The 12736-nt window shown below is 42.0% G+C and overlaps 1 protein-coding gene across 3 annotated transcripts in view; it reads left to right on the forward strand.

Annotated features, from left to right (window-relative positions):
- MYOM3 (myomesin 3) overlaps window positions 1-11455 on the forward strand; it is an 86560-nt gene extending 75105 nt beyond the window's left edge. For all 3 annotated transcript variants that reach the window (XM_069079419.1, XM_069079421.1, XM_069079422.1), the window contains 6 exons: window positions 2856-2964; window positions 5690-5853; window positions 6841-6877; window positions 7839-7861; window positions 10340-10395; window positions 11001-11455. In XM_069079419.1, the coding sequence (XP_068935520.1) occupies window positions 2856-2964; window positions 5690-5853; window positions 6841-6877; window positions 7839-7861; window positions 10340-10395; window positions 11001-11267 (656 nt within the window). In that variant the 3' untranslated portion in view covers window positions 11268-11455. The remainder of the gene's footprint in view (window positions 1-2855; window positions 2965-5689; window positions 5854-6840; window positions 6878-7838; window positions 7862-10339; window positions 10396-11000) is intronic.
- The last annotated feature ends 1281 nt before the right edge of the window (window positions 11456-12736 follow it).

Here is a 12736-nt window from a genome sequence, read left to right on the forward strand (position 1 = left end):
AGAGAGAGAGAGAGAGAGAGAGAGAGAGAGAGAGAGAGATGGGTCATTTGCTCATCTTTCCTGGGCTTCATTATATTCATTTCTAAAATGAGGCCACTGGACTAGATCCAATTCAGTTTAACATGAGGATCATTTGTTTCATGCCTCTAAGGGCCCTTCTAGTTCCATTGGTCTAGGAGTCTTATGATTCTATGAAGTTGGATGAGGATTGAGTTCAACAAATACTTGTTAAATGCTTGCCAAGACTCTGTGTGTTCGGTTCCAGAATGTCAGTTAGCCAGCCAAGCGTGGAATGAGGAAAAAGCACCAGCTGGACCAGTATCCCTATCAAGAGAGTTGATCTACAAATATTGACTGCATGCCTTCTATTTGTAGAGGACTCAGGAGTGGGGATGGGATGGAGATGTTCATAAAAACAGAAATAACTCCAAACAATGCTCTCAGGGTGATCAAGACAAGAAAGCAAGGGTTTCACTGAGGTGTTGATGTGGACACCCCTCCATCGACACACTTAGAGGATTGTGCTAAGTTCTGAGCGTTGTCATCTAGGAAAGACATTGAGAAAATGTGGGACATCCCTAGTTGGTTAGCCAAGGTGATAAAGGGCTTCTAGTTCATTCATTCAGTGGGGAACATTAGAAGTAACCAAAGATGTTTAGCCTGGAAAAGAGAAGAGTTAGGAGAGATGTGTTATCTGGCTTTAGGTAGTTGAAGGACTACTATTTAGACCAGGGCTTCTTCCCTTTTTTGGTGTTGTGGACCCCTTTGGTAAAGCCTCTAGACCCCTTAACAGAATAACGTGACTTTAAAAAAATTCATAATTGAAGGAAATGCTAAATTTCAGTTAGAAGTTGGTAAGAATAAAGACATAATTGAAATCCCCATGTGTACTCTTGTGGATCAATGGATCCCAAGTTAAGAACTCTCTAATATTTTTAAAACCCTTTATGAAGGGAATATATTTGTTATAGTGGCCCCAGAGGGAAAAAAACTGGGAGCAGCAGGTGGATTTGCCAAAAGACTAATTCAGGCTTCAGTCAGTCCATTGACAAGCATTTATTAAATGCCTAGTATGAACCAAGCCCTGTGCTATGGCCTGAGGATTCAAAGACAAAAATTACATAGTCTCTGTCCCCAAGGAGCTTACATTCTGTCTGGGGAGATAATATCTAGTACATATAAAGATATGTAAAAAATAGGTGATTTTGTGAGAAGGGTACTAGCATATGGGAATATTGAGGGACCTTAGGAGAATATTGAAGGAAACAGGAGTTCAAAGAGGAAGCAGGAAGGAAGAATCATATTCCAAGACTGGCAGGCAGCCTGTGCAAAAGCACAAAATACGGAAAAGGGAAAACAGAAATAGGAAACGGAATATAGAATAGTAAGAAGTTTAGTCTGGCTGAACCTCCAGACCAAGGAAGAGAAATCATAGTAACAATGTTGGAAAGGTAGGTTGGGAATCAAGTTATGAAGGATTTTATAAGGCAGACAGACAAGTAATGGAGTCTCTGGGTCATGGACATCTCAGTCACTTTATCTCATAATTCCCAATTACTTTTCAAAATGGTTGTCCTGATCCAGTACATTGGTTGTACAGCTTTACCAATGATGTATTACATGTCCATAACCCCTCCAATATTTATCATTCTCATATTTTGTCATCTTTACCAATTTACAGGGGGTGGGGTGGAACCTTGGGGTTGTTTTGATTTAAATTTTTCTTATCACCAGTGATCTGGAGTATTTTTCCATATGGCTACAAATAGTTTGCTATTCTTTTTATAAGAACTATTTGTTCACATCCTTTGACTCCTTATCTATTGAGGAATGGCTCTTTGATAAGAAGAAAGGCTTCATATACACCAAAATATTTTAATAGCAGCACTTTTGGGGGACAGCAAAGAACTAGAAACAAAGTAGATGCCCATCAACAGGAGAATGGCTAAACCAGGGGTGGGGAACCTGCAGCCTCAAGGTCACATCCTTTTATTAAGAGGATTTGTTCTGTGAAGTTTGGATCCCATCAAAGGGCCACACTTGAGGACCACATGTGTCCTCAAGGTTATAGGTTCCCTACCCCTCGGCTAAACAAATTGTGGTATGAGAATGTGATAGAATTTTACTGTGCTATAAGAACTGCTGGATTTGGTCGAACATAGAGAAGGATGAGAAGATCTACATGAACTGATGCAAAGTAAGCAGAGCCAAGAAAATGATATACACAATGACACAAAGATATATAACTATATACGTTGCAAATGGAAAGAACCTCCACAAAAAAAAAGAAAAAGAAAGTACAAAATTACAAAGAACAAGCATGACTTGAAAAAGGAGACATAAGAAGACATTTATATGCTGGGGTATGCTGGTAAATGTTTAAAATCTGACTCTCCAAAAAGGGTATGGACACATTTTAAAGTTTATTCTGAATTCTTTACATTTTCTTCATCACTTTCTTAAATCAAGACAGTAAACAAAACAATAAATCAAGCCCTGATTGGCTGATTTGTAAAGTGCAACTCCAAAGAAAATCTAAAAATCAGGTCTCTGGAGCCAGTCTGATCTGACTTCCATACACCCTGTGGCAGAGGTTGAGAGGCTAGAGGTCCATGAGTGTTGTACATTGCCTGTATTTCCAACCTTTTTATCGGTTTTGCTCATTTTTTTCCTCTTCTTTTTTTCTTGTCTTAAAAATATTGCTTGTCTTTTGCAATAGCTGCCTGGGTTGAGTAGGAGAAAGGATACTGGGGAAAACTATAGTGATGTTAAAAAAAAATACAGAGAAGACAACTTTTTTTTAAGTGTAAAAGTGAAAACAATGTGCGGAAAACTAATTCTGTTTTTCCCATTAGCCTTTTCTGCCACCCCACTGAAAATCCAGGGCACTGAAGAAGGTATCCGGATCTTCAGCAAAGTGAAGTTCTATGATGTAGATTACATGAAGACCTCTTGGTACCACAAGTAAGCCCTTCCCCCTTGGAGGGGGAGGAAGGGACCTCCTGCTGCTCCTCTCCCATTCTACCCCGTGATCCCTGACTGTGGCTAAAGGGGGAACATAGCCCCTTCTAAGTGTTTTTCCTTAATAAGCCAATGAGAACTAAACTTCCAAAAGGATGGACCAGAGGCCAGGTCACAGACCCCAGACATCACTAGTAGTATTAGCAGGAGGAGGAGTAACTAGCAGACCTCAGCTTCGTCAGACTCTTAGAGCTGGAAGGGAGCTCAGAGACCATCCAGCCCAACCCCCTCATTTTACAGATGAGGAAACTGAGCCCCAGGGAAGTTAGGTAATTTCCCTAAGGTCACACAGGTTGTAAGTAGCAGAGTCAGGATTCAAATTGAGGGCATCTGGCTCTAAATCCATCAGTCTTTCCTCATACTACCTCCAACCAATGACCATCTCTAGCAGAGACTAGCTAATTGATTCTGAGCCACAACCTCTGGGCATGTCTCTATTGGGTTTTTCCAGAGAGGGGGAAGTCTGACTCAAAACCTCTAGACCTTAAAAAATGTCATCAGAATATGAGAGCTGAAAGGAACCTTAAAACATGAAATATTAAAACACAGATCAATATTATTGGAAGGAACCTGAGAGCCCAGAATATTATAATATAGAACTTGGTACATGGGAGTTAGAAAATGACCCAAAAGCACAGAAAGTCAAAGTGAGAAGGGAGCTTGGAGACAATGGAGTCCTGCTCCTTCATTTTGCGGAAGCAGAAACTGAGGATCAGAGTAAAGGCAGTGCCCAGGATCTCACAGCCTTGACACTTAGACAAGATCTTAGACAAGGCTCTGATTATGTTAATCATTAGCTATCTGACCTTAGCTAAGACCTGGTTTCTGTGCCTTGGTTTCCTCATCTATAAAATGAGTGGGTCAGGTTAGAAAGCCTCAAAGGTCTTTCCCACCTCTAACTCCTATGTTCTAAAATTGATTTTAGATTAAGCATTTGATGTTATAAGATACCTCCCACCTCTGACCTTCTGTGTTCTAAGGTCCCTCCCCAGCTCTGACATTCTGTGTTCTGAGAGCCCCTCCCAGCTCTGACATTCTGTGTTCTAAAGTCTCTCTCAGTTCTGATATTCCATGTTCTAAGTTCCTCCCAGCTCTGACATTCTGTGTTCTAAGGCCCCTCCCACTCTGACAGTCTATCTTCTAAGGGCCCTCCCAGCTCTGACTTTCTGTGTTCTAAAGTCTCTCTCAGTTCTGACATTCTGTGCTTTAAGGGCCCTCCCAGCTCTGACCTCTATTCTTAAATCTATAATCTCTATTTTCTGTTCTGACCCTCTTTTCTTAAATCCTTGCTAGTTCTAAAAAATTTCTCTGACTTCAGGAATGGAATTTTTGTAGGAGTGTAGAATTTAAAGCTCTAAGTGACTTGAAAATATCAAGCTTCACAGATCAATACAAATTGAGGCCCAGAGGGAAGAAGAGCTTTCTAGATCTCACATGAGTTCCCCTCTTGGTCCCAGGCCTTCTGACTCTGACTCATTGCCACCACATTCCAGATCCCCACTTTTCAACCCACCAATCATCTGTAAAATGAAGGTGTTAACCAGATGACATCTAAAATTCTTTCCAGTCCTAAATCTTTGATCCTGTCAGCCTATGACCCCAATGCCTCTGATAGAACAAACACTATTGCCCCCATCCTTTGGCAGATGGAGACCAATTCTTGGACTGAATTGGCCATATTCTTAAAAATGAAGAGAGGCCATGGTTAAGTGTGAAGTCCAGATGCCCTGGCTCCTCTAGACCAGTGTTGCCCAGACTGTGACTTATTCTAGTGGCCTCCATTTCCCATTCCCCACAGTCTTATCAGAGTGAAATCTGAGCTAGGGCTAAGGGATGGAATTGAGTCTGTATAAGTGGAAAGAACTAGCAGGTGATGGTCAGGAGAGGCCACAGAAGGATGAGAGAAAGAAAAAAGAATGAAGCTTGAAAGGAAAAGTAGAGAGGAAATGGACCTGGGAGCATCTGGAGTCAGAAAACCCGGGTTCAGATCTCAAGATGGCAACTTCTGTCATCTTGACAAGTCAGTTCACACCTTGAAATCTCAATTCTCTCCTCTGAAAAATGGGGTCTTTGGTATAGATGACTGACCTTAATATGCTTTAATTCCTGGTGAAGAAAGAGGGAGGGGGCAACACACAGAAGTCAGACTTTGTTTTCTTGGTTTTGAATGGAGTCTCTGGCATTGTTTTCTGGTTCTGACCAGGGATGGCCAGAGTTAGGAACTGGGGAAAGCAGGAACTTAGGGCTGGGAGTCGTACTATTTTCTTCAGAGAGGCCCAGCCAGAAATATGTAGAGGGGACCTTATTGTTGATAATAGGATCCTAGATTGATAGATGGAAGAGACTGAGTCCAAGCCATTGAGCCCAATTAGAAACTGACAGCCTCGAGAGATTAGGAGACTTGCTGAAAGTCATATAGCTAGTAAGTGTCTGAGGTAGGATTTGAACTCAGGTCCTTCTGACATCAAGACCCTGTCTCCCACATGGATTACTACTACCCCCTCACCCCCACCCTCTGTCTAGCTACATGGGAAACAAGGAAGCCAAACCATCTAAAAATCTGTCTAGCAACATTAGGGAGGAAATGAAGGTGGAATTGGAGGAGTTAACCCCACTCCATCCCCAATCAGACAAATCATGCTGATCACTTGGTAACTTTCATCTTCAGAGAAAAGCGACTGGAAAGCAGTGACCGGGTGAAGGCCGGAAGTACTTTGGATGAAATCTGGCTCCACATTCTAGATCCCAAAGACTCAGATAAGGGCAAATACACCCTAGAAATCTCCACTGGGAAGGACGTTCGTAAACTCACAGCTGACTTGTCGGGCCAAGGTGAGCAGGACTTACCTGTCTGTCTGTCCATTAGCCTGTCCAAACATGTCTTCAGAAAAGCCCCTGGTCTTCTCTGGGCCCCCATTCTCTCCCTTTCATCCCCTCCCATCTTGCTCATCTGGCCTTTTTTATTTTTTAACATGAGTGTTATTGTTGCTATTACTTCTAGATGACTCTCTCCACCCCCAACCCCACCAAACCTTTTGTAACAAAGAGACCATGTTAAATGACCACATTCACCATGCCTGGAAATGTATGCTTCATTCCGCATCCATAGTCCACCACCTCTCTGCCCAGATGGGCTTCATGCTTTGTTATCCACCTCTGAAGCCAAGACTTCAGAGCAAAGGAGTTGGGAATCTTTTGGTGTTATTTCTTTTAATATTATTGCGGTCATCACTGTAAAGCATTCTCCTGTCCAAGCTGTCTCATTAAACTAAAGGGAAGACACAGCACAAGGAAAGCCAAAAAAAAAAATAAATAAAATTAAAAAAAAATTTTTTAAAGAAAAGCCAAGGATCCAGTGAGGTGATAACCAGCATGTGGCCTTTGAAGGTTTGCAAAACACTTTACAAATATCATATTTGATTCTCACAGCCACCCTGGATGGTAAGTGCTATTATGATCCTCATTTTACAGATGAGGAAACTGAGTCTGAAAGAGGTTGAACACCACAAAATTAGTAAGTGCCTGGGACAGGATTTGAACTCATCTCTTCCAGACTCCAAGCCCTGTGCTGTACCTCCTCTTTTAATGCCTCAATGCATTAAAAAAATTAATAATAAATAATATAATAAAATTATAATAATAATTTAAAAGATAATACATTTAAATTACTTTGTCAATTTTAAAATTCACTTTACAAAATCAGCTAACATTATTATCATCATATATTAATTAGTATTAAAATGTTCTCATCAAAGGCCCTAAATTGGGTGATGAAATTAAATGAGGTATCACTCTTTCACCCACCTTTTCTTTTTACAGCTTTTGATGATGCAATGGCTGAACATCAGAAACTGAAGTAAGTTTCCAATGACATTTCATTCATTGATTCTTCTAGTCATTCAACAAATATTCCTAAGATACCTACTGTGTGCCAAGTTCAGTGCTATTGGAACTGAGTGACTTGGGGGGTAGGGAAACATAATGTTTAGATAAGATAGGATACCCATCTTCATGAAACTCATGGGCTAGTAGAGAGATAAGACACAAACACAGGCAACCACAATGCAAATATTATATAATAAATATATTAAAAAGAAGAAAGTTCCCTATGAAGGTCAAGGGGAAAGGTCATGGCCAACCAGTGGAGCCAGGGAAGGTCTCTTGGAAGAAGGTTCATTTGACCTGGGCTTTAAAGGATTAGAAAGTAAGTAAAGAGGGAATAGAAGGCATTCTGGCATCAGAACAAAGACCTGTAGGTGGGAAAATACAATACATATGGGGAAGAAGAGATTATTTTCTGGTTTGGTTGGAGTACCAAGTATGTGGAGAGGAATAATATAAGAAAAGGCTTATGAAGAAAGGTAGTATCATAGCATGGCCTTAGACCTAGAAGACCTTAGTGTCCAACTTAGTCCAACTCCCTCATCTTACAGATGAGGAAACTGAGATCTGAAGTAATTTATTCTGAGTCATACAACTAATAAGTGTCTGAGGTGGGATTCGCGCTCAAGTTTAGGGTAGTGCTAGTTTGTGATTGGCCAAAGGAGTCGTAACTTTACCCATTTGGCAATAGGGAGCCACTGAAGACTTGGGGACAGAGAGGTACACAACCAGATCTATATGTTCCTAAGCCAAGCTTGGATCAGGAATGCTTGCTTCAATTGCTACCTAGGACACAGTTAGCAAACAAACTACAAAGGAGTCTGGATGACTGAGCTTTTACTGTCATTGTTATTGTTAGGGCTGTTAGATATGATTACAGACAATTGATTTAACAAATGGATATTCATTCCCTTTTCCCCCATTTTGTTTTTCAGGCAGGCTGCAATCATAGAGAAGAGTAAGTCCACTGATGTCTACATCTCTTTCCATTCTCATGTTACAAGCAAACTACCCCAAGGGAGAAAATGAACCCTGGGTTGGCCAAGTCGCCAATCATTCCTTATTCTTCCAGTGAACTGGTGGTGCAACATCATTCTGCAGAAGAGAAATGAGAGATGGTTAATAGAATTGTGCCAGGGGAATAAGGGAGAGCAATATGGAGAGGGAAGATCAATGGAAAGAGAAAAGAAGAGAGTTAGGAGCCATAGGTCTTAGTAGTACTTTGTGGGGAAGAAGTCTGAGGCAGAGAACTCCAAAGACTGGTGTCCAGAAGCCAGGGTTTGACCAAAGTTGGTTCTATTTAAACACCCAGGTGTTTAAAAGAAAATTTTATTTTGATTTACTTACTTGGTTGGGAAAAGAAGACAAGGGAAGGAAAGGGAAGGAGCATTTATTAAGCATCTACTGTGAAGCAGGCTTTACAAATACTACCTCATTTGATCATTATTACCTCAAATATCTCCAAATCATACTGTAGCTAAGAATCTGGAAAGAAACCCTTAAAAGTCAAAGGAAAAAGTACTTATTAGACACCAACTATTCCAGACACTGTGCTAAGCAAGTTCTCTTAGAGGTTACTGAGAAGGCAGAAGTTAAGTGATTTGCCAAAAGTCATACAGCTAGTAAGTGTCTGAGGCTGGATTTGAATTCAGGTCTTCCTGACTCTAGGTCCAGTGCTCCATCTGCCAAGCCATCTAGCAGTCTCTGAACACCTCAAATAGCTACCACAAAACCCATGGGCTTTAGTCCCAGAAAAGCCCCTCAGGCACCCAATCAGAGCTTGTTTATTTTCATTTTATGCAAAATTTAAACAAATTTCATTATCTACTTTCCCAGCTTGCAGCAGATTAAAAGCTGCAATTTAAAAAAAATCTAGAATCATCTCCAAAGTACTTTGTTTTTTTTTTTATTTTTGTGTCTTTTTATCAGGAGGAAGGCAGGGCAGTTGCGGGTAAATGACTTGCCCAAGGTCACACAGCTAGTAAGTGTTAAGTGTCTGAGGCTGGATTTGAACTTAGGTCCTCCTGACTCCAGCACCCATGTTCTATTCACTTCGCCATCTAGCTGCCCCTCAAAAGTGCTTTGGCAAGAGAGAGAAGTGACAGCTGAGAATGTCAGAGAGGGAGGATGCAGAGAGATGATAGGAAGCAGAAACAAGAACTCCCAAAGCTCAGCAGGCTGGAGCCATCCACGAAGAGCCCCCCACACCTCAGGGGAGCCTGAGGTCATCAGTGGTGGTGGTGGGGATCTGGGTTAGAATCTTACTCCTCCTTCCCTACTCTGTAACCCTGGGAAAGTAGCCTCTCTGGACCTCGCATGCCTCATCTCTAAAGTACAGGAGGCTGGACAGATGGCCTCTAGGTTCCACTCCAACTCAAAACCTGTCATCTGCCTAGCATTTCTATGGCACTGTGCAGCTGGCTGCCTAGCCCTGTCACATTTGTTCTTTGGTCATTTCAGTCATGTCTGGCTCTTTGTGACCCCACTTGGGTTTTTCCTGGAAGAGATACTTGAGTGGTTTACTATTTCCTTCTCTAGTTCATTTGACAAATGAAGAAACTGAGGTAAACAGGGTTAAGTGACTTGCCCAAGGTCACACAGCTAGTAAGTATCTGAGGCCAGATTTTAACTCAATTCTTCATAACTCCGGACCAGTGCTCTGTGCACCATGGCACTACCTAGCTGCCTCCTTGAAACCTATAACAGCTTATTTTTGCTTTAAAACAACCTTTTAAGGTTGGTAGTATATCCCTATTTTGCAGATGAAAAAAACTGAAGTCCAGAGAATTATGGGATTTGGACTAAGGCCACATACAGCAGACCTAGGACTCAGATACTCTGCCACCAAACCTAGTTCTCTTCCTACTACACCACACACCTCTTAAAAACTAATGTTCATCAATATGACCCTGAGTCACCATGAAAAAAGGATCGATCTACAGCTTGACCAGCTTTGTTATATGTGATGATTTTGCCACAGTCCTGCCATCACTGAGTTTTTTCTTCTACTTTCGTCAATTTGATGGTTATAAGGTGGACTCCAGTAGATTATCCTTAATTCTTAGCATACAAACAGCCTATTACTTTTAACTGTTCTGCAAAATCTTAGCAATGAGTAAAAATATGATTTACATGTGTTGTTTTTTAAAAGTTCTAGTTCTTAAAGGAGTGAGCATCAGTTGTTTGAAAAATTCATTTCTGGGGTGGCTAGGTGGCGCAGTGAATAGAGCACCGGCGCTGGAGTCAGGATGACCTGAGTTCAAATGTGATCTCAGACACTTAACACAAAAACTACCCATGTGACCTTGGGCAAGTCACTTAACCCCAACTGCCCTCCAAAAAAAGCAAAAAAAAACTTAATTTCTACATAACAAATATTCCAGGGAAAACCCAGACAAACCAGGATTTTACTCTTATTCCATTTATTTCTTTCCAGATCGTGCTAAAGTTGTAAAAGGCCTGCCAGATGTTGCCACTATTATGGAGGATAAGGTAAGAGTTCAGTCAATGCTAAATACATTCTGCAAATCCACTTGGGTTCTCGTAAAGTCATAGAGCATCTAAGCAGGAAAAGTCTGCAGAATGTTAGAACTGAAAAGGGCCTGAGAACATAGAATGTTAGAACTAGAAGGAACCATGTAACACACAATGTCACAGCTAGGAGGGACCTCAGATAACAGAGGGGCAGAGCAAAGAGGGATCTTTGAATGTAGAGTGTCAAAGCTAAGAGAAACAAGTAGAATAGGAAATATTAGAACTAAAGGGGGCCTTGGAATATAACATAGCATGTTAGAGGTAGAAGGCACTATAGAACACAGAATATCAGATGAGAGGGACCTTAGCTCATAGAAAGTCAGAGGCAGAAGGGACCATAGAACATAAAATGTCAGAGAGGGAAAGGACTTTAGAAAACAAATTGTTAGAGTTGGAAAGGACCATAGGCCTCCAGACTCCAAGTCTTCCACTTTTCATTCACCCTCCCCCACTGCCTCTCTATAGAAGCAGGCCCTCTCCCTTACTGCTCAGGGTATGTTTCTCCATCACGAAATTGGACAGCTCCCGGGATGACACAGGGCTCTTGCCATCTCTCAAAACAGACCCTGTGCTTGACATGCATCATCTCAGGAGACCCATCCCCAGAAATCACCTGGCTGAAAAATGACCAACCTGTGGCCTTCCAAGACCGCTATCGGATGGAAGTAAAGGGGACTGTGGTCACCATCACCATCGAAAAAGTCTGCAGTGAAGACAGTGGGCGCTACGGCATCTTCGTCAAGAACAAATATGGTTCTGAAACTGGGCTGGTCACTGTGAGTGTATTCAAGCATGGTGAAGAGCCCAAAGAGCTGAGGGGGAAAAAATAGCAAGAGTTTTCAAAACATCCAGTGGCTGGGCCAGACCCCAGTGGAGCCCCTGTGGTGTAATGGAAAGAAGGCGGGACATGGAGGCTAATTATTAGCTTTGTAACTTTGAGCAAGCCACTGTCTCTTTCTGAGCCTCAGTTTTCTCATCAGCAAAATGAGAATAAATAAAAATGACATTGTCCACCTCACCCAGCTGTGGTCAGGAAACTGCTTTGTCAATGAGAGTTCTAAAATAATTCAGAAAAAAAGCTATTATTATAAGATTCACCACATAGGATTAATCCATATGAACCATGTGGAAATAGAGGGGAGATCCTAAGAACTGAAGACAGAAGACTTGGGTTTAAATCCTGGTTCTGCCTCTCACTGCCAATGTAACCTTAACACTTCTCTGGGTTCCATTTTCTTTAATGTAACAAATTTTATTAAGGCTCTACTTGGTTCTAAACCTGATGCAAGACAAAAGCCCAAAAGTCCCTCTGGGAATCTACATTGTACGAGGTGGATATGGCATTCCCAAAGATAAGTGAATGCCAATACTTTGAGGGGAAAGAGCTCACTAAGGATTAGGAGGATCCGGAAATGTTTTATGTAGAAGGTAGGGTCTGAGCTGAGGCCTGAAGGAAACTGGGGATTCTACAAGTCAGAGGGGAGGAGTGAATGCCTTCATGCAGAAGGCAGGTCAAGGTCTGGGAAGAGCAGCAGTCAGAATGAGGAAGGTCTTAAGGCTTCTCCAGTTCTAAATACTTAGATCCTCTGGACAATGGGGTCCTGAGCGCCAGGCTTGCTTTATAGCCACAGATCAAGAGGAAAGGAGAACCCAGAGCCTCCCTCTCTACAATATGAATAACCCTTATTTTATCACAACGCTTTCTTCAAAATAACCCTGTAAATGTTACTTTGCCCATTTTTGACACAAAACTGTGATTTTGTTGATGGGGCTCTCCAAAGGAGGAGTTTCCCTCCACCAATGCCTATAGCCCTGAGAGGTGAGGTGACTTATCTAGAGACACACAGTCAGTGGGGGGGGGGGGGGGGGGGGGACGACTTGAACCCAGGTCTTTCTGACTCACATACTGGCCCTCTGTTATGCCAGGGCTGCTTCTTTAGTATCCTCTGCTTGAAAAAAATCCTCCCCATTTTGCATATGAGGAAACTCAAGTTCAGAGATAATTTGCCTAAGATCCTTTAGATAATGACCCCTGGAGCCAGTGCTCCAACCCAGGTCCTCTGCACAGTACCCTAAGGCTGCCCTGGAATACCATCGCCTCTTCCCTTTCCTGGCTACCCTTATTCTTCACCCTAACCTAATTTCACCTGGATGAAAGGAATAGGGACTCTGCTTGTGATTTCATTGGCATAGGGAACTCCCAGGTGAGGGAGCTCCCTTTACCGATGCTGGTTGGCACCTTCTCTGCAACCATACTCTGGAAGAATCGCCTTGAGCATTGAAGAATTAAAAGATTTGC

The sequence above is a fragment of the Petaurus breviceps genome, unplaced genomic scaffold, assembly GCF_028583685.1.
Source record: "Petaurus breviceps papuanus isolate PSGF00001 unplaced genomic scaffold, PetGlider_PUasm1.0 91041, whole genome shotgun sequence".
In the NCBI taxonomy this organism is placed as follows: domain Eukaryota; kingdom Metazoa; phylum Chordata; class Mammalia; order Diprotodontia; family Petauridae; genus Petaurus; species Petaurus breviceps.